Genomic DNA, 24,556 nt, shown 5'->3' on the forward strand with positions numbered 1-24,556 from the left:
TTGTTAAAGGCCACACGCTAATGACAACATTAGTGCATGGCTGCTAATACTCAAAATAAAAGTAGCCTTAGCAAGTGGGAAAAACCTGCGCAAAAGCACGCTAGAAATGCTCCTGTTCCACCCATGACCCTCCCATTTCCACACCCTTTTTTTTACTCATGTGTAAAATTTAGGTGCAGGTCATCCAGCTAAACTTACGCATGTAAATTCCAATTAAATCTAATTAGTGCCAATAAAAGCTTGTTAAAAAGCCAATTATTGGCACTAAGTGGCTCATTGTTCAATTAAATTGCATGCGCAAATTGGTTACGTGCCCAAACTGAAAGGAGCAGCTCACAGAGTAAAAAACTTGCATCAGGCGTGGATGCTGTTTAAAAACATCATCCTGGAGGTTCAGGACAAATATATTCCACGTATTAGAAAAAAGGGAAAAAAGACTAAACGTCAGCCGGCGTGGCTAAACAGTAAGATAAAGGAAATCATTAGAGCCAAAAAACAATCCTTCAGAAAGTGGAGAAGAGAACCAACTGAAAGTAACAGGATAGATCATAAGGAATGCCAAGCCAAATGCAAAGCGGAGATAAGGAGGGCAAAAAGGACTTTGAGAAGAAATTAGCGTTGGAAGCAAAAATACATAGTAAAAATTTTTTTAGATACATTAAAAGCAGGAAACCGGCCAAAGAGTCGGTTGGGCCGCTGGACGAAAATGGTGTTAAAGGGGCGATCAAGGAGGACAAAGCCGTAGCGGAGAAATTAAATGAATTCTTTGCTTCGGTCTTCACCGAGGAGGATTTGGGGGGGACACCGGTGCCGGAAAGAATATTTGAAGCGGGGGAGTCGAGAAACTAAACAAATTCTCTGTAACCTTGGAGGATGTATGGGTCAGTTCAGCAAGCTGAAGAGTAGTAAATCACCGGGGACCTGATGGTATTCATCCCAGAGTATTAATAGAACTAAAAAATGAACTTGCGGAGCTACTGTAGAAATATGCAATCTGTCCCTAAAATCGAGTGTAGTACCGGAAGACTGGAGGGTAGCCAATGTTACCTCCGATTTTTAAGAAGGGTTCCAGAGGAGATCCGGAAAATTATAGACCGGTGAGTCTGACGTCGGTGCCGGGCAAGATGGTGGAGGCTATTATTAAGAATAAAATTGCAGAGCATATACAAAAACATGGACTGATGAGACAAAGTCAGCACGGATTTAGTGAAGGGAAGTCTTGCCTCACCAATCTAATGCATTTTTTTGAGGGGGTAAGAAAACATGTGGACAATGGGGAGCCGGTTGATATTGTATATCTGGATTTTCAGAAGGCGTTTGACAAAGTGCCGCACGAAAGACTCCTGAAGAAATTGCAGAGCCATGGAATCGGAGGTAGGGTATTATTATGGATTAAGAACTGGTTGAAAGATAGGAAGCAGAGAGTAGGATTGCGTGGCCAGTATTCTCAGTGGAGGAGGGTAGTTAGTGGGGTCCCGCAGGGGTCTGTGCTGGGTCCGTTGCTTTTTAATGTATTTATAAATGACCTAGAGATGGGAATAACTAGTGAGGTAATTAAATTCGCCGATGACACAAAATTATTCAGGGTCGTCAAGTCGCAGGAGGAATGTGAACGATTACAGGAGGACCTTGCGAGACTGGGAGAATGGGCGTGCAAGTGGCAGATGAAGTTCAATGTTGACAAGTGCAAAGTGATGCATGTGGGTAAGAGGAACCCGAATTATAGCTACGTCTTGCAAGGTTCCGCGTTAGGAGTTACGGATCAAGAAAGGGATCTGGGTGTCGTCGTCGATGATACGCTGAAACCTTCTGCTCAGTGTGCTGCTGCGGCTAGGAAAACGAATAGAATGTTGGGTGTTATTAGGAAGGGTATGGAGTCCAGGTGTGCGGATGTTATAATGCCGTTGTATCGCTCCATGGTGCGACCGCACCTGGAGTATTGTGTTCAGTACTGGTCTCCGTATCTCAAAAAAGATATAGTAGAATTGGAAAAGGTACAGCGAAGGGCGACGAAAATGATAGTGGGGATGGGACGACTTTCCTATGAAGAGAGGCTGAGAAGGCTAGGGGCTTTTCAGCTTGGAGAAGAGACGGCTGAGGGGAGATATGATAGAAGTGTATAAATAATGAGTGGAATGGATCGGGTGGATGTGAAGCGACTGTTCACGCTATCCAAAAATACTAGACTAGAGGGCATGAGTTGAAGCTACAGTGTGGTAAATTTAAAACGTGTAATTAGACTCTGGAATTCGTTGCCGGAGAACGTGGTACGGGCGGTTAGCTTGACGGAGTTTAAAAAGGGGTTAGATAGATTCCTAAAGGACAAGTCCATAGACCGCTATTAAATGGACTTGGAAAAATTCCGCATTTTTAGGTATAACTGTCTGGAATGTTTTTACGTTTGGGGAGCGTGCCAGGTGCCCTTGACCTGGATTGGCCACTGTCGGTGACAGGATGCTGGGCTAGATGGACCTTTGGTCTTTCCCAGTATGGCACTACTTATGTACTTATGTACTTATGTAACTTGCATGTGCAATGAAAAACATGCAGGAAAAAAAGTTAATTCTGTGTGACTGGCAAATTCTGCAGCAGTGGTGTTCCTTGGTTGGCTGCCACCCGGAGCGGATCATCAACACCACCGGGTAGAGCACCCCCCCCCCCCCCCAGTGCATCACCTTCACCCCCACCCCCAATGGGTACATTGTTCTTACATCTTGGTGTGCTGGGAGAAGCCACACGGTTGTCAGCTCCGCCGGTTCCCTGCTCCCTCTGCCCCGGAACAGGAAGTAACATCAGGGGGAGCAGGGAACAGGCAGAGCTGACAGCCCCATGGCTGCTCCCTGCACCCCTCCTACAGCGTGCACTTAGGACGGATCGCCCCACCGCCCTGCCTTCGGTACGCCACGGTTCTGCACAAATTCTTCACTCTGCAGTTGTGCAGAATTCTGGCAGGAGTATTAAATGAAAGCTAACACAGAAGTGATTTTGGGCGCAGTTTTCCTAAGTTTATGGAATTCTATTCCCTCTGACTCAGATGTGAAACCGATTATTTGATAGTCAGAAACGGCCTGCAAACTTGGGAGCCCTTTATTAAGTTGCGCTAGAAATGGCCAGCGCAGTCCCCAGCGCAGGCCTTTCCAGCTTGTTGAGGCCACTTTTAGCACCCCATTTCCCGTTATTCCCATTAGTGGCCGTGCGTCAGTTTCCCCATTAGCACACGGACATTAATGCATGACCCCTCCTAACACTACCTATTTTGTAAGCGGTAAGGGCTCACGCACTAACCACATGCTAATTAATTAGAGCATGGCAATTACAGGGAAATACAGGATGACAGGGATTTGCAGTCTTGTGTGTTTTGGCGTGCTATCCTATTATTCCTGTGGTTCTTTTTTGCGTTTAAATGGATTTATTTTAAACTTGTAAACCGCTCTGTGCTGCTCGCCTGCTTCCATGTAAATGAGGGCAGAACAGGGTGGCTGCCTGCAAATGGAAGGGGGGGGGGGGGGCTGCAGTGGGTCATCTTCCATAATGGGAATATTGCATGTAGAAATACAGTAAAACGACTACAAAGAACTGTATGTTATAATTAACGCGGCAGATCATAATTTTCCACTTCAGGGTATAAAAGCATAACAAAATTAGGCATGAAACAAAAGCCAGAGTAAACAGTAAAGAATAAAATGTGATGAGAGCCACCATCAGAAGCCAATTACTATGGAAATTAACCCATGTTGAATATTTCCAGCAGCAACAAACAAGTCCTGAAAAAAATCAGCAATTAAGAACTATATATCTGCATTCTGTAACCGATTAGTGCCGTCACGTAAATAGCATCTGTGAACACCAGATGTTTGCACCTGTGCTGGAAAGAAGGAGCTGAAGGCTGCGTGTCTTACTTCATATTCTGCTATATGGAAACGGCTTTAGCGTCACTGATATTTTACACGTGCTTGTGTTCTATGATCAAGAAACTGGGGGGGGGGGGGGGGGACACAAGTAGCGCATAGAGGGCTAGATTCAATAAATTGCACCCAGGATGATTTGTGCTAAACTAGTATTCAGAAAAATGCACTCTGCACAGAGCAGTGGCGTAGCCACAGGTGGCCTGGGTGGGCCAGGGCCCCACCTATTAGGGCTTAGGCCCACCCAACATAGCACAAGTTAGCGGTAGCTGGTGGGGGATCCCAAGCTCCGCCAGCTGAAGACTTCTGCCTAATGGTAACAAAAACGCTACTCTCAACCGATACCGGAACCTGCGCACGCTCAGTTTTCCGCGCATGCCTTTGCAGACTGCCAAGGTGGAAGAAGCGTTTTCCTGCCAGCTTAGATATTTTTTGGGTGGTGGTGATGGTAGTGCTGGGGTGGGGGGGAACACTTGGTGCCCACCCGCTTCTTGCATAGGCCCACCCACAATCTGTTGTCATGGCTACGCCCCTGCGCGGAGTGTCCTTTTGTGCAATGCTAGCTTAGCAGGCATTTCAGGTAAATTCTATAACTGGCGCACAAAAATCAGCGCCAAAAATTTTGTCTGCTGAATGCTACTCTATAAAGGGTACAACGTCCTTTATAGCGCTTTCAGAGCATATTCCCAGCTCCCTGTGTCTATGGGACTCTTTCTATTGGCTTGCCTTTGTTCTCTAAGCTTTCTGGGCAAGTTGCCCCCACCCCCCCCCCCCCCCCTTCTCTTCCCATCAGGTCTGTAAGAGTTAGTCTGCGACATATCTCCTCTGTGAACTGAACTACCTATGCCGTATTCTGTTGTAGGATCCTTTCAAGCTACTGTGAATCTATCAAGATTTCACCAGTGTAAAAGTATAAACAGCATTACTACTCAGTGTGTTGTTGAATTCTCCCAGCTTCTCTCTTGCATGGAGAGAGAGCTGGATGAGAACAGGCTCCTAGTTTGCAAGGCAAAAACTCTTGTCTAGCACATCTGAACTGTAAGTTATTTTTCCTTGTTTAATCCACTGCATTAAAGAAGATCTTGGTTCAAGGATTCTGTCTTCTTATAGTGATGTTTTAGTGCTCTGATTTAATCTGAATATCAAGCACAGTGTTAGGAATACTTTGCAAGAACAGAACACCCCCTAGCCTGCAACACACTGACAACACCTCTCCCTCTGGAACATCCTGCCAACCCACCCATAGACTTGATAGGCACCCCAAGTCCTATCTCCTACCCATGGTGGTTCAGTGGGGCGATGAGGGCAGCGAAAACCCCACGGCAGTACAAGACTACCACAAGACATCGCAGCAGCCATTTTGAAGATGCTACCTTTAGGGGAAAGTGCATGTGGGGTTCGCACCTGCCCCCACCCGACCACCATGGATAGGAGATAGACGTGGGGAGGGGCTATCGAGCCCAGAAGGGTTGGGAGAGACACTCTGGAGGGAGGGGTGTTGTCATGTTGCAGGTTGGGTGGACTACCTGGAATGAGGGGGCTGTTTCCAGGGGCAGAACAAGGTTCAGAAGGGAATTAAAAATAAATTATACAGGACCTGCATTAGCTCCGACAGCTAGCAGTGGGTATGATAGCCCCAGATATTCAGTGCCAAATTGCATATGTGGCTCCCAGCACTGAATATTACCGGCAGCAGCATAACCGCTGGCTCCTCCCGAATACCACCTCCTGTACCGCCCCAGCCTTGTCCACTTTTTACACAGGTGGTCAGAGATGATATCAGTGGCACTGCCTGGTTTAGTGCCACTGAATATAGGAGGTTGGGTGGCTCCCGCGTGATTTAAGGTGGGCAGGAGCCTCTCCTGCCCAGTTAAATCACTTTGAAAATCGGGTGGTATAGCACCACGAAGGGGACATGCACAGGCACAGATCAGGGGGTGTGTCTTGCAGTTGTGTGCATAAGCTATAGAATACAATCACTTATATGTGCAATTGCCATTAGGTGTGAATATTTACACCAGCCTTTCACATGGCATAAGAATTCACACATTAAGGGGCCCGTTTACGAAGGAGTGCCTACAAGTGGCCTGCCTGATGTAGCTCCATGTTTCGGACGCGCGCAGGTCAATTTCTCAGGACGCCTGGAAAAGGGCATTTTTCTTTTGTGGCCGAAAATGGACGTGCAGCAAAATTAAAACTAGCGCGCGTCCATTTTTGGCCTGAGACCTTACCCCCCCCCCCCCCCCCACCCACTGCCTTAGCGGTAAGGTCTCACGCGCTAATCGGGCGGTAAGCGGCCAGTGTGCGGAAACTGCCGATTACTGCCAGGTAAGCGCCACGCAGAAGAAAATAGAAAACATGGGTGGAGAGGAAATGCGAGGCCCGTGCCCACCCAGTCCACCTCCAGGCCCATCTAAAAATTGAACTCTGGCTACGCTACTGAATCACTGATCTTTAAAATATATGTATACACATCATCAGAGGCTGTCTGGTTCGAGGAACGTGAGTTTGGGACCCCCACAATTAGTAGATTCAAATCCACGATCCCTGTACTCAGAAAGTTGTAAAGTAATTGTTGTCATGTCTACGGTCATTAACAAAGTAGCGGACTCATTCATTCTGATTTCTGTAGGAGCAAAGGAAGGAAACTTTGGCATGGAATGTGATTGGGGAAGGTTGTGCCCTGGCAGTGCCTGTGTTTGATCAATACTGCTTTCTCTGCTGGTCCCGAATAGAGCCTTACTGTTGTGGGTAGCTGGTTTTCTGTTGACGCTCTGGTATCTTTGCTTCTTCAGAGGTAAATAATTCATGCCACCTGAAAATGCTAGCACTGCAACTACCAGTTTATCTGTGTCAATATCCTGCACGGTTTACCGTGTCAATATTTGCTGTGCCTCGATTGATGATTTAGACATGCACATCAGTACAAAATAAGCATTAAACTTCATGCTGCAGGCGATAAATTAGCCTCCCTGAAAGCTTCTGAGTTTCCGCTTTATTTTCCAGCGCTGTCTCTTAGCATTGATTCATCTAACAACCGCTAGGAACATCTTTTTTCAGCTGCACAGTCTCCGCTTCTATATTTAGATATTTCACCATGCACGTCACGCACAGGATGGCCTTTTTCTTTCCCCTTCACCCACAGTCGCAGACCCTTGCTCAGGCCCTCCCCCCCCCCCCCCAACACATGAAGCTGACTACTAGAATGGCGGAACATACACCTCTTGTCCACCAAACCCTGCTCAAAGGAAAATAAAGCAGGCCTGGCCCAATTCTATCTTCTTTTTTTTTATATTCAGATGGGAGCGCGTTGAAAATTGAAAAAAAAGAAATACTGTAAGAGAAAGTGAAGATGAGCTGGTCTATTGTTCCATCCCAATCAGCTTCCCTCACCTTTTCCAGCTTCAGAATTGTAGCTTATCTCACTGTGCACTGCTGACCTAATAGCAAAGGGAGCTTCTGTGAGGAAGCGAGATCAGCCTTTAACTAGGGCTCCTGAGCTCCTTGGTGTCTAATACTGTTACTCAGCACAAAGAGGGAAATTCAGAGGGTTGAGTGGGGTCAGAGAGCCCTGAATACAGAGACAAGCTGTGAAACACCAGCTTGAATAGAGTTTATTAGACAGGAGGAGGAGGGAAAGCCCTGTGATTGAGGAGCCGAACTGGAATCTACAAAGTAGTAGGGCGGACGATCAAAAGCAAATACAAGCACTGGAGGCCATTAGCGCTGGAGACCACCACCCGCATTTGCCTGCGCCCTATGATCGGAGCCGGCAGGCGCGCGTAACAATGAGCTCGCCGGCTCGGAATGCAAGTAGCATGCAAATGCCGGGCATTAGGTATTCTTGTCCACGCTCAGCGGGCAGCGCACCATATTGGTGCTGCTTCCTTTGGTTTTAGGATTTGCAGAGCACTGGGGAGGAATGGAGAGCATAATTAAACTCTGGAATTCGTTGCCGGAGAACATGGCGAAGGCGGTTTAGCTTAGCAGAGTTTAAAAAGGGTTAGACGGTTTCCTAAAGAACAAGTCAATAAACCACTACTAAATGGACTTGGGAAAAATCCACAATTCCAGGAATAACGTATAGAATGTTTGTACGTGTTGGGAAGCTCGCCAAGTGCCCTTGGCCTGGATTGGCCGCTGTCGTGGACAGGATGCTGGGCTCGATGGACCCTTGGTCTTTTCCCAGTGTGGCATTACTTATGTACAGCATGCATTTGCATACTTACAGCCCCCCCTCTGGGCCCTGCTGGCCCAGTGGCACCTCCCCACCTGCCCTAGTGGCCTAGTGCCCCCCCGAGCCTCCCCCCCCCCTATATCTTGAAGTAGAAGGAGGGTGTTGCACTCCCTCTTCCTGCATGTGCTGCGCTCAAATGTGGCATCCTGTCCTGCATGGTGCATCCTGCGATCCACTTGATGGGGCTTCAGTACCATTAAGGAAGTTTCTTCATTATATGGTACTGAAGTCCTGCCCAGTGCGCCGCTATTTTGAAAGCGGCACTCACAGGAGGAGGGAGCGCAGCTCCTTCCTCCTGCTTCTAGGTACAGAGGGGTCTGGGGAGCTTGTGGGGGAGGGGGGCAGTAGGCAACCAGGGCAGGTAGGGGATGCCCTCTGAGCCACCAGGTCAAACCTTCTTGCATGTGGGGTGGAGGTCTACTGGACCTCCAGCCTACTTGTGTCCGGGTGGGGGGGGGGGATGGAGGTCCACCAAACCTCCAGCTCCCTTGTGTCAGGGTAGGGGGGATGGAGGTCTACTGGACCTCTAGCCCCTTGTGTGCAGGGGTAGGTAGGGGAGGGCAGAGGACTGCCCAACCTCCGCACGTTGCATTGGTCTGTTTGACAGGTCTGGGCTTTTTTTTTTTTTTTTGACAGCCCCGAACCTGTCAAACAACTTCTGTGGGAGGATTGTACTATTAGCTTTGATTATCAGGGCTTTAATTTTCTCGCGCTGTTCCGGAGCTAATTTTAAAGCGCTGTTCGGAACAGCGTGGAAAATTTGATCATCGGACCCTCAGAGATGTGTGTGTGTGTGTGAGAGAGAGAGAGAGAGACAGAAACACTAACTCATAGTCCAGACTGACAAAACCAAATTAAGATTACTGGAAACTCAGATGCACCCTTGGCACTGAATAAAGATTAGCAGGTTACGATCAGACTTCCAGCAGTATTGACAGGCCAGTAAAAGAACACTGGCTCTCAGTGCACCACAAAGTGGAAATGCAAAACCTTCAGTTTCAGTGACAGTTTTCTGTGACCCACTTATTGAACTGTGAAGCCGTCAAACACTTTTCAGGGTTGTGCTGTTGTTTTTCTAGTCCCTTTCTTTCCCCTTTACTCTTCAATATCTTTTCTAGTACACCTCTAAATTCCCCACATGAACTACATTGCATTGGAAACGGTGGTAACTAGAGGACAGTGCTACAGTATCACACATGAATTAATCTAAACAAAGACCGCAATAAGCAGTAAAACTGTTATGAAACATAACGGCATTTCCATGCACTGTACTGTGTGTACTTGGATATTCCCTTTGTTACATACTGTGATAAATTACAGCTGCCTCATCTCACTCTCACCCACTGCTATGGCTGTTGCTTGGGGTGGAGGTGGGCGTAGCTAGACTTCACGGTTGGAGGGGGCCAGAGCCCGAGGTGGGGGCACATTTTATTCTGCCACCCCGCCGCCCCCACCCACTGCTGCAGCAAATACCTTGGCTGGTGGGAGTCCCTAACCCCCCGCCAGCCGAAGCATTGGCCAGCGCCAGTCTCCAGAGCCGCCGCATTGCCTGCCCTGCTCTGACTTCCCCTCATGTCCTGCATGCTCCTTTCAGTGAAATTGAGCATGCTCAGTTTCGCTAAAGGAATGTGCCGGACGTGAGGGGAAGACAGAGCAGGGCAGGCAACGAGGCAGTGCCGGAGACCGGCGCTGGACAACGCTTTGGCTGGCGGGAGTTGGGGACGCCCGCCAGCAAAACCAGGGGCCCACAGGAAATTTGGGGGGCCCAAGGCCCCCATGACCCCACATAGCTACACTACCGGGGCTCATCACTGACTTGAGTCAGCTGTGAATCTATGAGCCCAAAAGGGAAGGGAGCTGTTGGGACACTAATTTTTCCAGCACCTGCCCTACTACTACTACTACTATTTAGCATTTCTATAGCGCTACAAGGCGTACGCAGCGCTGCACAAACATAGAAGAAAGACAGTCCCTGCTCAAAGAGCTATGTAATAAAAGTGAGCCAAGTATAGGACAATCAAGCCATTGTGACATCACTGATGAGGTTGGCTCTTATTGGTGGCCTGAGGCATTATGACATCACAATATTAGCTCTGGTTACAAGAGACTACTACTACTACTATTTAGCATTTCTGTAGCGCTACAAGGCGTACGCAGCGCTGCACAAACATAGAAGAAAGACAGTCCCTGCTCAAAGAGCTATGTAATAAAGTGAGCCAAGTATAGGACAATCAAGCCATTGTGACATCACTGATGAGGTTGGCTCTTATTGGTGGGACTGAGGCATTATGACATCACAACATTAGCTCTGGTTACAAGAGACTACTACTACTACTACTTATCACTTCTATAGCTTACAATCTAATAGACAAAAAATAAAGTAAGCAAATCAAATCAATTAATGTGTACAGGAAGGAGGAGAGGAGGGTAGGTGGAGGTGAGTGGTTACAAGTGGTTAAGAGTCAAAAGCAATGTTAAGAGGTGGGCTTTCAGTCTAGATTTAAAGGTGGCCAAGGATGGGGCAAGACGTAGGGGCTCAGGAAGTTTATTCCAGGCGTAGGGTGCAGCGAGACAGAAGGCGCAAAGTCTGGAGTTGGCAGTAGTGGAGTTGCCCTGTCCACCACACACCACTAGTTTTTCCAGTGCAAATTTTTCTAGCAAAAAAGGTGCCGGTACTCAAATTCCAGGCCACCTTCAGGGGTAGGGTGATCACTGAGGGACCCACCCCCACAATAGCCAGGCCCCCAGCAGCCAGTCACAGAATCTATGACAAGGCAGAATTGGTGTGTAGAGACTGAGCTCTTTCATTAAAACTTGTGGTCCATGGTCAATTTTAGCAGACACTGGAAAAGGTGCCTAGTACTCAGTACCCCCAAGTACCCCTCAAAAAAAAAGCCCTGCTTTTATCACATGTAGCAGTGATTTTGATTTCTACAGGCATTTCTTTTACTTTCATTTAGGAGGCTTATCAACATGAGCTATTGTTAAGACATGTTATTTTACTGTTAACCCCGTGTAACATAACCTCACTCTGTAAGCCACATTGAGCCTGCAAAAAGGTGGGATAATGTGGGGTACAAATGCAATAATAAATAAATATTTAGCTTGATTGTTCTAACTTGGCTCACATTGATAATGTGATGTCATAATGCCTCATTCCACCAATGGCTAACAGCCAACCTCATCAGTGATGTCACAATGGCCTGATCACCTACACATGGGTCCCTTTTATCCAGTACATTTGTTTCTAGCAAAAGAGGGTGCCGGTACTCAAATTCCAGGCCACCTTCAGGGGTGGGATGATCACTGAGGGACTCACTCCACAATAGCCAGGCCCCTGCAACCAGTCCCAGAATCTATGACAAAAGGCAGAATTGTGTGTAGAGCCTGAGCTCTTTCATTAAAACTTGTGGTCCATGGGTCAATTTTAACAGAACACTGGAAAAGGTGCCGGTACTCAGTACCCCCTCAAAAAAAAGCCCTGAGTTTTTCCCACCTTCCATTAGCATCTACTGCAGATGTATTATCCCTTTCTATTTCTTACCTCTGTGGAAAACATACTTTCCAATTTTTTCCACCAAAATGGATACTGTCTTCATTCCTTTTTACCATTCTTTCCCCTCACACCATGTAGTCTGCTTCTTTCTCTTCTCCTCACCATGACTACAACATTTTTCCCCTGTGTGTGAGGCAATTCTGTAAACTAAGTGCTAACATTTATATGTGTATTATGGAGAAAAATTCTATAAACTGTGCTCAAAAGTCGACGTTAGTTAAAAATCTGCATTAGGTGTGATTCTTGCACCTAACGTCTGACGCCAGACTTACAATGCTGAAACCTGTGTAAGTGCTGGTGCCCAAGTTAGGCACGCTGAGGACTATTCTGTAAGGACGTGCATACATTTCAGAATGCCCCTCCCATGGTCACACCCCCCGTTTTGAGTTATGTGCTATTAGAGCTAGGCGCCATGCCTTATAGGACAGCGTGGCGGCCCAGATGCATGTGCAAATTGTAACGGGTGCCCATTAGCATTAATAATTGAAGGTTTGCAGCTAATTATTGACATTAATTGGCTCGTTTGCCAATTAATTCCACATGCATCTTGGGAGCATGCCCAAATTTTAGAATGCAAGTCTAGGCACCGTGGAGGGGCATAATCGAACGGCGCCGGCCAAATAGATGGCCGGCCATCTATTTGGCTGGCGCCGCAAAGAGCAGTCCCGAACCGTATTATCGAAAAAGATGGCCGGCCATCTTTCATTTCGATAATACGGTTGGGGACGGCCAAATGTCAGAGATGGCCGGTTTTGAGATGGCCTGCATCGGTTTTCGCCGATAATGGAAACTAATGCCGGCGATCTCAAACCCGGCCGAATCCAAGGCATTTGGTCGTGGGAGGAGCCAGCATTTGTAGTGCACTGGTCCCCCTGACATGCCAGGACACCAACCGGGCACCCTAGGGGGCACTGCTACTGCTACCATATAGATGCCTAAGCACTATTCTGTAAATACACCCTTATCTTGCAAAATGCGTATTTGGAAGGGGGAAGTACCAATGGGCAGGACATAGGCGGGGCTTAATGTAAAGAATGCTCTATAACATTTATATATATATATATATATATATATATATATATATATATATATATATATATATATATATATATATAAACTTATATAGGGAAATGGGACTTGATATACTGCCTTTCTGAGGTTTTTGCAACTACATTTCTCTCAAGACATATCTCTTCAACAAGGCATACAATGAGAATCCAGCACCTCACTAATCCACTTCACCAACCCATTCAGTTATTAAAGTCCACCTTCTACAATACCCTAATAAATCCCTTCCTTCTTCTCTCCTCTTTATTCCCTTAATCAATTTCTGCCTAACAATAACTGTACCTGACATCCAGGATTAACTATGTTAACAAAACCATGAAAGCCACTTTGAGCCTGCAAATAGGTGGGGAAATGTGGGATACAAATGCAATAAATATAAATATACATTCATAGTGGTTTACATATATTCAGGTACTTATTTTGTACCAGGGGCAATGGAGGGTTAAGTGACTTGCCCAGAGTCACAAAGAGCTGCAGTGGGAATCGAACTCAGCTCCCCAGGATCAAAGTCCACTGCACTAACCACTAGGCTACTCCTCCACTCCTGGATTGGCCACTGTTGGAAACAGGATGGACCTTTGGTCTGTCCCAGTACAGCAGCGCTAAAACCTGACCCTGCACACACTTATGCTCCCTAGGACAATCCTAGATATGTTATGAATTTACACTGCAGCACGGATTATAAATTCAATACAGATCTAACCTGGCTCTGAACTTTCTCCAGTTCTCCTTTGCTCACTGACTGTCCCGAGTTTTCCATGGTCGCCAGGAGAAGCTGTAAGTCTGACAGAAGGGCATGTGTTCTCTTCAGGTCTCGCCGGAGACGCTTCTCCACATCGAAGTCTCGATGACCAATCTGCAGTCAGAAAGGCTTTATTAGATCCATAGCATAGGACATTATTTATTTATTTATAGAATTTATATCCCGCTTAAAACTAAGGGATCCTTTTACTAAGGTGCGCTAACAGATTTAGCGCACACAGATTAGCATGCGTTAAATGATAAGATGCTCATAGAAATAGAAGGGGCATCTTATCGTTCAGCACACGCTAATCATTAGCATACACTAAATCCATTGGTGCACCTTAGTTAAAGGACCCCCTAAGTGACTTACAATAAAAACATACTGTTTTGAAAAATAAAAAAAAAGTATTGTTAAAAAAAATACATAAAAATGTTCTACATGAAACATGCCAACAGTCCTTCAAACTTGGCGTTAATACAGCTGCTGTACTATAACATACTGAGTGGCTGCTATAGAATCATATACTGGAAAAAAGTTGCAAAAACAATAAGTTTCAAAACTTCTTAAATGGTCACAAATTCGAACCAACACACATGTGGTTGGGGGGCTTATTCCATAGCAACGGACCTGCTATGGAAAAAGCACTTGCTTTGTTCCAACGTAATTTAATCTACTCAGCACTGCCAGAGAGAGCTGTCTTATCTTCTCCGACCTCAGCCGCCATGGAGGGCGATATATCTGCGCCATCTGTGATAAATACTAAGGCCTGCCTGATCTAACGCCTGATGGATCAATATCAACACCTTATATTGTATTTGCCGCACAACTGGTAACCAGTGCAGCTGTTTTAGAACTGGTGTCACACGTTCCAACAATAATCCTTGCCGCAGAATTTTGTATCACTTGCAACGCCTGACAATGGACTCCTTTGACAAAGCTGTGCTATTGATTAGTGGAGTGCTGAATACGAAGATACCCTTGGGAGTAGAATTGGCTTCTTTGCAATCCGTGTGCTGCTAATTAATAGTGCAGCTTTGTAAAAGGAGCCCAATGAGATGTGGAGGGGCATAATCGAATGGGGCCGGCCATCTATAAGGGCGGCCATCTCTAACGCCAGCCCTGTCAAGCGGCGTACCCGACCATATTATCGAAAAACAAGATGGATGGCCATCTTTCGTTTTGATAATATGGTCAGGGCCGGCCAAATCTCAACATTTGGCCTGCCCTTAGAGATCGCCGGCGTTAGGGATGGCCGCCATTGGTTTTCGCCGATATTGTAAACTAATGGCGACCATCTCAAACGCGGCCAAATCCAATGCATTTGGTCATGGGAGGAGCCAACATTTGTAGTGCACTGGTCCCCCTCACATGCCAGGACACCAACCGGGCACCCTAGGGGGCACTGAAGTGGACTTCACAAATTGATCCCAGGTACATAGCTCCTTTACCTTGTGTGCTGAGCCCCCCAAAACCCACTCCCCACAACTGTTCACCACTACCATAGCCCTTACGGGTGAAGGGGAGCACCTAGATGTGGGTACAGTGGGTTTTGGAGGGCTCCCATTTACCACCACAAGTGTAACAGGTAGGGGGGATGGGCCTGGGTCCGCCTGCCTGAAGTGCAGTACCCACTAAAAACTGCTCCAGGACCTGCATACTGCTGTCATGGAGCTGGGTATGACATTTGAGGCTGGCAAAAAAATGTTTCAATTTTTTTTTTTGGGTGGGAGGGGGTTGGTGACCAAATGGGGAGTAAGGGCAGGTGATCCCCATTTCCCTCCGGTGGTCATCTGGTCATTTAGGGGCACATTTTTGAGGCTTGGTCGTGAACAAAAAAGGACCAAGTAAAGTCGGCCAAATGCTCATCAGGGCCGGCCTTCTTTTTTCCATTATTGGCCAAGGCCGGCCATCTCTTAACCACGGCCCCTGGCCCCGCCTCCGATACACTTCTGACATGCTCCCTTTAACTTTGGCCGGCCCTGCGACGGAAAGCAGTTGAAGCCAGCCAAAATCGGCTTTCGATTATACCGATTTGGCCAGCCTTAGGAGAAGGCCGGCCATCTCCCAATTTGTGTCGGAAGATGGCCGGCCTTCTCCTTCAAAAATAAGCAGGTTAGCCACCCCCAAATATTACACATTACAATAGTCTAACCATGTCAATATCAAATTCTGTACCGCCATTGTAAAATCGTAGGGATTCCACATGGGCTTCATTTGCTAATCATCTGTAACTGAAAATAAGTGATCTCACAATTTGTTCCTGAAACGACAACTGGGAATCAATGATAACACCCAAACTCCACACCTAGGCTGTGTCTTCCCTGGGATAGATACCTCACCCAATGTACTGTTCACACAAGGAGACAAATTCATATTCCCACCTATCATCGATGTGGTGAGGAAAGAGACAGACCAATTTGTTTTACCTTTCCACCCTCAATAAAGAAGATGAAAGAATTAGCCTTTTGTTAAAGTTACGATTTTGCCACTGAAAGGCTGATATTCAGGAGGGAGATAACTGTCTCCCCTTGACTGAGTGATGCCTGGATTTTCACCAAATCAAGCAGGAATAGAGGCTGACCAAAGGATGAGTCCAACGCTGGAGACAGTGCTTAAAAGACGCTTTATTAGTTGCTTGGACAAAAGACCTGACATGGTTCGTGTTTCAGCATCACAAAATGCCTTCTTCAGGGGTCACATTAGTATTCAAAGTAATATTCAAAGTAATATACTGAACAAACAAAGCTGCCCAAAGGCATCTGCTCGATTGAGAATACTGTCCAATCGAGCAGATGCCTTTGGGAAGCTTTGTTTGCTCAGTATATTACTTAGAATACTAACGTGATCCCTGAAGAAGGTGCTTTGTGACATCGAAACACGGAGCGTGTCGGGTCCTTTTGTCCAAGCAACTAATAAAGCATCTTTTAAGCACTGTCTCCAGCGTTGGACTCGTCCTTTGGTCAGCCTCTACTCTTGCTTGATTGGATGTTTTGATGTAGAGGTTCTTCCTGTTCAGCTGTTCCTGTTCCTGGATTTTCAGCAACCCCATAACCAATTGGTGCCACTGAAAATCCAGGAAGGCTGCCAGGGCACTATCTGGTTAGTGTGGGGGAGGTCTAGGGCTGGAGTCGGCGTGGAATCCAGACTTTCAAGAGCAACAATATGCAAATCATCATCGATCCATGTTTTTTCAGTTTTTCAAATAAATTCACTTATCCAGTGGAGGTTCTCAACACTGTGGACAACAGCTGCAAGTTAAGTGGCGCTAGTGACATTTGTCAAATTTGAGATGTTTTTGGATTGTTTCTAAACATTATTCAACAAAAAGGGTTTTTTTTTTGCTAATCATGGAGTAATGTGGACATTTGAATAAGTGAATTTATTTGAAAAATTGAAAAAAAAAAAAAACATAGATCAATGAAGATTTGCATATCATTGCTCTTGAAAGTCTGGATTGCAACGTTCATGCTGTTAACTCTGATGATCCTTAAAAAATGTATGAAAATGTGTTCAGAAATATTTAGAGTATGCTGAGTTATTTATGCAAGTCCTTCTGAATTGATGTCTACTCTGCTGGCACTTTAAGTCTGAAATAACAGTTGCTTGGGAATCAGATTATTAGTACAATTATGCATGAGCAGCTGGCACAAGTGCTCACGCCTAAAGTTAGGTGAGTGAATGTGAACTCACGCTAGTATTCTATAAGGGCAGCTGTGCACACAATCACCACTATAGAATTTGCACTTAATATGCATCATCTTAACTTTAAGTGATCTATAGAGAATTACCCCTATAGAGGGGCACTGTTTTTAGGTGCCAAGAAGGTGGTAATTTGAAACCTATTTTATAAAGAAAAATGTACCTGCTTTTCTTTATAGGATATGGCTGAAAATGTGCCTATATTCAAGGTGTGAATACCTATACCAGCCATAGAGCTGGTGTAAATGCTCATGCTTAGATTGTAAAAGACCACACATAGAATATAAGGATTTTATAATCCATGTACGTTAATTATGTTTGTGCTCTGCCAGACTCCACCCATAAAGGCTTCAAATAAGTGCTTTACTAGCATTTACATCGAGGTGATCCCTTATAGAATTACCCTCCTAGCTTCCAACTTTGCAGTGTTTAACTTGATTTTGTGCTTCACTGTGCAGAATTCATAGGGGTCTTTCCTGGTCTGTTCTATTATTCAGACACCACAGCTCTTATGGAATTACAAGGTTGTCACTTGTTGGCAACGAATCCACCAACATTTCAGATGCTTACAATATATTTCTCTGGTATATAGGCATGGTAAAAAATGGGTTTCTGGAGATCAAAATATGATAAAGTTGATGCATAATATTGTTCCAGCCAATGTAAAAAGTTATTTAAATCACAATGACTATAAAGTTTGGAACGTCGTAATGCACTGAGGCAAAATATTCTGATCAATGCAAAGTCCTGTCATGAAATGTGTCAATAATCCCAAAAAAGAGCAGAAGACATTTCAGAGAATTCCCTTATTTGTCCTGTTTGTCTGTCCTAATTAGATTGTAAGCTCTGTCGAGCAGGAACTGTCTCTTACATGTTCAAGTGTACAGCGCTGCGTACATCTTCTAGCGCTATTGAAATGATAAGTAGTAGTATAAAGTCACATTTTAATGACCAGACTTCCAAATGGATACCAAATGCAGTCGTATCCAATGGTAATTTCGAAGTTGGTGCACGCTGATTCCCACAGTAGAAAAGATTTTTCTATTTTCTACCACCGGGGGGGGGGGGGGGGGGGGGGGGCGTTCCCAGCAGTAATTGGCAGCACGGCCACATTGGCGCGCACTGCATGATTACTGCACGAGTAGCGCGTGAGCCCTTACCGCCAGGTCAATGGGTGGCAGTAAGGGCTCAGGTAGTAAACAGCCAGAGTCTACTTTTAATCCTAGCGCACAGCCATTTACTGCCCCCATTTTAAAAAGCCCTTTTTCCACCCGAGGTAAAAAAATGGCCCAATGCATGTCAATTTCACTTGTCCAAACTGAGTTTTGGTGGCAGAGCTGGTGGCGGGAGGCGGGGATGGTGCTGAGCAGACTTATACGGTCTGTGCCAGAGCTGGTGGTGGGAGGCGGGACTGGTGGTTGGGAGGTGGGGATGGTGCTGGGCAGACTTATACGGTCTGTGCCAGAGCTGGTGGTGGGAGGCGGGACTGGTGGTTGGGAGGCGGGGATGGTGCTGAGCAGACTTATACAGTCTGTGCCAGAACCGGTGGTGGGAGGTGGGGCTGGTGGTTGGGAGGCGGGGATAGTGCTGGGCAGACTTATACGGTCTGTGCCAGAGCCGGTGGTGGGAGGCGGGGCTGGTGGTTGGGGGCAGGGATAGTGCTGGGCAGACTTATACGGTCTGTGCCAGAGCCGGTGGTGGGAGGCGGGGCTGGTGGTTGGGGGCAGGGATAGTGCTGGGCAGACTTATACGGTCTGTGCCCTGAAAAAGACAGGTACAAATCAAGGTAAGGTATACACAAAAAATGGCACATGAGAGTTTATCTTGTTGGGCAGACTGGATGGACCGTGCAGGTCTTTTTCTGCCGTCATCTACTATGTTACTATGTATGTATGTTACCCGTGGCCACTTTTTACTGCTGCTCTCACCTAACTCACCCTGATCCTGTTAGACTGTCACTGAAATGCTTTGATGTTTCACTTATATATACTGTCATCTACCAACATTTGCTTATTTCCGATCTGACGAAGAAGGGCAACCTTCGAAAGCTGATCAAGAAACGTATTATGTCCAATAAAAGAGGTATCATCTTATTTTCTTTTCCATGTTTTATTTCTATTGATTACTCTTATATGAGAAAAGGCTAAAGTGGTTAGTGCTCTTCAGCTTGTAAAAGAGACGGCTGAGGGGGGATATGACTGAGGTCTACAAAGCCTCGAGGGAGTAGAACTGATAAACGTGAATCGATTGTTTACTCTTTCAAAAAGTACAAAGACTAGGGGATACTCATTGAAGTTACATGGTGAATATTTTTAAACAAATAGGAGAAAAAATGAAGCTCTGGAAATTGTTGCCAGAGGATGTGATAAAAGCAGTTAGTGTATCTGGGTTTAAAAAAAAAAAAAAGGTTTGGACACATTCCTGGAGGAATAGACATGGGGAATCCACTGCTTGTCTCTGGGATCAGTAGAATGAAATCTTGCTACCCTTTGAGATTCCAGAATATTGCAACTCTTTGGGATTCTGCCAGGTACTTGTGACCTGCATTGACCACCGTTGGAAGCAAGATACTGGACTAGATGGACCACCAGTATGGCTATCCTTATGTTCTTATATTTAGGAAGAGAAAAACTATGAAATTTTTTTTAAACATAATAAAATCAGATAAACATTTTATGATACATGTACTTGTACAAAATATATAATTACAAGCATAACACAGGTACCTTTATAAAATGAACTCATAAAATAACCCTATCTGACTAGGTTTCACTGAAAATCCCACTTCCAGGGAAGCCAGGGAGATCCTTTTTAAGGTCAAAGAATTTCCATGACCTCTACTTGCATATTAATTAAGGGCTTGGTAATGAAATTGAAAATCTCAACATTTCCTATTGCATTTCATTTTAAAAATGAGTCAACCCCAGGGTTCCCCACCCCCACCAGCAACAAAACAACCAGGCTACTAACATTAAAATAAGACCCTCAAACCTTCCTTAATTTCCTCTTCCTTATACTCCTGGACACCCTAGATTTTCCCCTGTACATCTTATTCCATCCAAGAAGTGGAAAGAGGCAGGAGCGAACCCCTAGTCACCCCGTACCACTGACATGATATTGCAAAATATGCTGGCTCACCCGATGTCGTACTCCAACATAGAACCAACCTCAATTGACACTATTTTGAAATGTCACACCAAGTCAGGAGTAGGTGGGAATCAGTCCAACCCCTTTTGGACCTCAGGGATCCACAGACGTTTGGAGGGATGGTGGGGCATTTAGTAAACCTGGCTTGGGTAGGAGAGCCAGGAGAGACCCAGACTTGACCTGCACCATTTTATTTATTTATTTACTAGCCGTTAAGCCCGTTAAAACGGGCGCGTATTGGAATGTTTTTTTTCCCAAGGCCCCCCTCCCGTTGCAGCTGCAAGGCCCCCTGCCATCCTCCTTCCCTGCCAGCTCCAAGGACCCCTCTGTCCCTCCATCCCAGCTCCAAGGCTCCAGTCCTCCCCCCTTCCCAGCTGCAAGGCCCCCTGCCTGCCCGCCCTCCCTCCCTCCCTCCCAGTTCCAAGGCCCCAGGCCCTCCCCCCCAGCTCCCAAGGCCCCCTTCCCGCCCTCCCTCCCTCCCAGTTCCAAGGCCCCCCCCCGTGCCTTCTTCCCAGCCAGCTGGAAGGCCCCCTTCAGTCCAGCCCTCCCAGCTCCAAGGCCCCCCCCTCCTTCTGAGACCTCCCATGTCCCCCTCCAAGGTAGCCGCTACCGCCCCCCCACCCCGGAGTCGCCCCCGCCCCCCCTTCACCCGGCCCGGGCCCTCTCTTCGTTATTCAACTTACAGCAGCGCCAAAACAGCAGCAAGCAGCAGCTCCCGTTGGCCTTCCTTCACTGCCTGTGCCTCGCCCTCGTGTGACGTCACGTCGGCAAGGGCGGGGCACAGGCAGGGAAGGAAGGCCGACGGGAGCTGAAGCTGAGCTGCTTGCTGCTGTTTTCGGCGCTGCTGTAAGTTGAATAACGAAGAGAGGGCCCGGGCCGGGTGAATGGGGGTGGTGGCGACTCCGGGGGGGGGGGGGGCGGTAGCGGCTACCTTGGGGGGGAGCGGTAGCGACGTCAGCGGTTCCCTCCCTCCACTTCCGCGCAGTTTCCCTCTCTGTCCCGCCCCCCTCCCCTCATCATCACGTCTTGACGCGGGGGCGGGACAGAGAGGGAAGTCTCTACTGCACATTTGCAAGTGAGTACGGTCACTTGCCTTTTATATGTTTGATTGTATTTGTACCCCACATTTTCCCACCTTTTTGCAGGCTCAATGTGGCTTACAGAGTCTGGATATGAGAATGTCATTACATGTTTTATACAGACAGTTGATCATGAGCTGAGGTGAAAGAGGAATAAGATGGAAAGGTGTTGGGTAAGGTCGTGTGAGAGGTGTTCTTTGGTGTATTTGGGTGGTTTAGGAATGATTTGGTTCATTGAGGGTGACTTTTGTAGGCTCCGTTGAAGAGATGTGTTTTCAGAGCTTTGCGAAAGCTGGTTAGATTGGTCATGGTTTTCAGGGCCTTGGTTAGTGCGTTCCAAAACTGTGTGCTTTTGTACTCAAAGGTAGTAGCATAGGCCTGTTTGTATTTCATTCCTTTACAGCTGGGGAAGTTCAGATTGCGGAATTTGCGGGCTGATTTTATGGCATTCCTGGGTGGTAAGTCCACTAGGTTTAACATATAGAGTGGGGCATCTGCGTGAATGATTTTGTGTACAGTCGTGCAGATTTTGAATTCAATTCGTTCCCTGAGCGGGAGCCAGTGCAGTTTCTCTCTTAAGGGTTTCGCGCTTTCGTATTTAGGTGTTCCAAAAATGAGTCTGGCTGTGGTGTTCTGGGCTGTTTGGAGTTCCTTTATTGGGTTTTCTTTTTGTTTGTTTTAGATGTGTCATTTCAAATCAATGAAGCCAAACAAACCACACACAAAAATGGAAAAAAAAATAAAACCCTCTGACATAAAAATACAAAATAAATAAAAACATATTATCCGTGCACACCCGCTGACATTAATGTCTCTTGCTTTGTTGATAAAGCCTTCAGAGATGCAAGAGAACCTCATTGGCTGTGTAGCAGTCTTCCTGAAACTGGCATGAAACCCTCAGTGCCCACTCAGCACCGCCGGAGAAACTGCTCCAATAATTCCTCTTGAACGCTTTTCTTGTAGCAACATTAACAGTGTGTAGGAGTACCAGCAATGTCTCTGTGAAGCTACCGTTACGCCGTTCTGTCTCTCTTCACTGGACTACAAATGAGCCGGTATCTGCTGCTTTCAGAAACACTGAAAATCAAATGCCTTTTGTAGTCTGTAACGAGGAATATGTCAGATCTGACAGAAATGCCAAGGGTTAGATGCCATTTACATGTATACAAAGCTGATTTACATGTGTAAATTGGCACACACACATAGGTAGCAATTTGAGAAACGCTACTACTTATACATGGCTGCCGAGTTTCTACTCGCATACATTACAAATTAATAATATTAATATTTAAAGGCTTACAGCCTACAGCTCCAGATTACATTTCCAGTCTACTGCATCCTTATCTATCCTCCAGCAATTTACTCTCCTCTCAAAGAGCACTAGTACGACTTCCGTCCCCACTGGTATAAGACGACATCACCCAGAACACTGCATTCTCTTTTGCAACACCTAAACTTTGGAATACTCTACTGTTTGGGTTAAGAACAGGAGTTTCTTATGCTACTTTTAAGAAATTCTTTTAAACTTGGTCTTTTCAGCAAGAATTCAATACGTGAACATTATTTCTCATTTGTCTTCTCTTCACTCTCAGTCATTTCTCAGATGAAATTTAATGTGGATAAATGCAAGGTGATGCACATTGGAAAGAACAATCTGAATCATAGTTACCTGATGCTAGGGTCCACCTTGGGGGTCAGCACTCAAGAAAAAGATCTAGGTGTCATTGTAGATAATACGCTGATATCTTCTGCTTAGTGTGTGGCAGTGCGGCAGCCAAAAATGCAAACAGGATGCTAGGAATTATTAGGAAAGGGATGGTGAATAAGACTGAAAATATTATACTGACTCAGTATCGCTCCATGGTGCGACCGCACCTTGAGTATTGCGTTCAGTTCTGGTCACCGTATCTCAAGATGTAGCAGAATTAGTAAAGGTTCAAGGAAGAGTGACCAAAATGATAGAGGGGATGGAACTTCTCTCGTATGAGGAAAGGCTAAAGAGGTTAGGGCCCTTCAGCTTAGAAAAGGGATGGATGAGTGGAGATGTGATTGAGGTCTACAAAATCCTGAGTGATGTAGAACGAGTAGAAGTAAATAGGTTTTTTTTACCCATTCCGAAAGTACAAAGACTAGGGAACACTCAAGGAAGTTACACAGATACTTTTAAAACAAATAGGAGGAAATATTTTTTCATTCAATGAATAGTTAAGCTCTGAAACTCTTTGCCGGAGGATGTGGTAACAGCGGTTAATATATCTGAGTTTTAAAAACAGGATACTGGGCTAGATGGAACATTGGTCTGACTCAGTATGGCTACTCTTATCCAATATAATAATTCTTACCTCCATGTGTCTTGCTGCCTGTGTTCGTGACTTCTTCAGAATTGGTCTGCTAGGCTCCGTAGCACAGGCTGACGTCACCGCGAAAAAAGGCACTCATTGGTCACAGTGACGATTGACGAGCAAGGGAAGAAGATGAGCACCGTCAGCAGCAGCGAGTAGAGAGAAGTAGAAACGGATCACGGCACCACCGGGAATGGCGATGGGAAAGAGCAGGGTGGGGGGCAGCAGCGCTGCGGCGATCAGGAGCCGCATCCACCTCCAGCTCAACAGGCGCCCGTAGTGCAGTGGGAAGAACACTCGGAGGGAGGGACCCTGAAACTCGGAGGGAGGGAGGGACCCTGAAACCCGGAGGGAGGGAGGAAGGGAGGGGGGACCCGGAGGGAGGGAGGGGGGACAACCATGGAAATGGGAGGGAGGGGGGACCCTGGCACACACTCTCATTCTCACACACACACTCTCTCTCTTGCAGACACACTCGCACCCAGTCTCAATCTTTCTCTGTCATACACACACACACACTTGCACATTCACTCTCTCTCTCTCTCACACAGTCACTCTCACCCAAACTCTCTCAAACATACACACTCCGAGGAAAACCTTGCTAGCGCCCGTTTCATTTGTGTCAGAAATGGGCCTTTTTTACTAGGTTTTAAGATGTTATTTCAGAAGTGAAAGGAATACTACAAATTGCATTTTTGTCATGTTATTATAAAATGACAGCACATCCATAATATTCTCTTTGGGCTGTAGTACCTTGCAATGAACTAATCGGTGTGTC

General features: G+C 46.2%; 1 protein-coding gene across 3 annotated transcripts in view; it reads right to left on the bottom strand.

Moving 5' to 3' along the window:
- The window catches only part of MYO18B (myosin XVIIIB), a 549,955-nt gene that overhangs the window by 143,875 nt on the left and 381,524 nt on the right, over positions 1–24,556 (bottom strand). For all 3 annotated transcript variants that reach the window (XM_030218025.1, XM_030218027.1, XM_030218024.1), the window contains exon 35: positions 13,470–13,622. In XM_030218025.1, the coding sequence (XP_030073885.1) occupies positions 13,470–13,622 (153 nt within the window). The remainder of the gene's footprint in view (positions 1–13,469; positions 13,623–24,556) is intronic.

This window comes from Microcaecilia unicolor, chromosome 11 (assembly GCF_901765095.1).
Source record: "Microcaecilia unicolor chromosome 11, aMicUni1.1, whole genome shotgun sequence".
Lineage (NCBI taxonomy): Eukaryota > Metazoa > Chordata > Amphibia > Gymnophiona > Siphonopidae > Microcaecilia > Microcaecilia unicolor.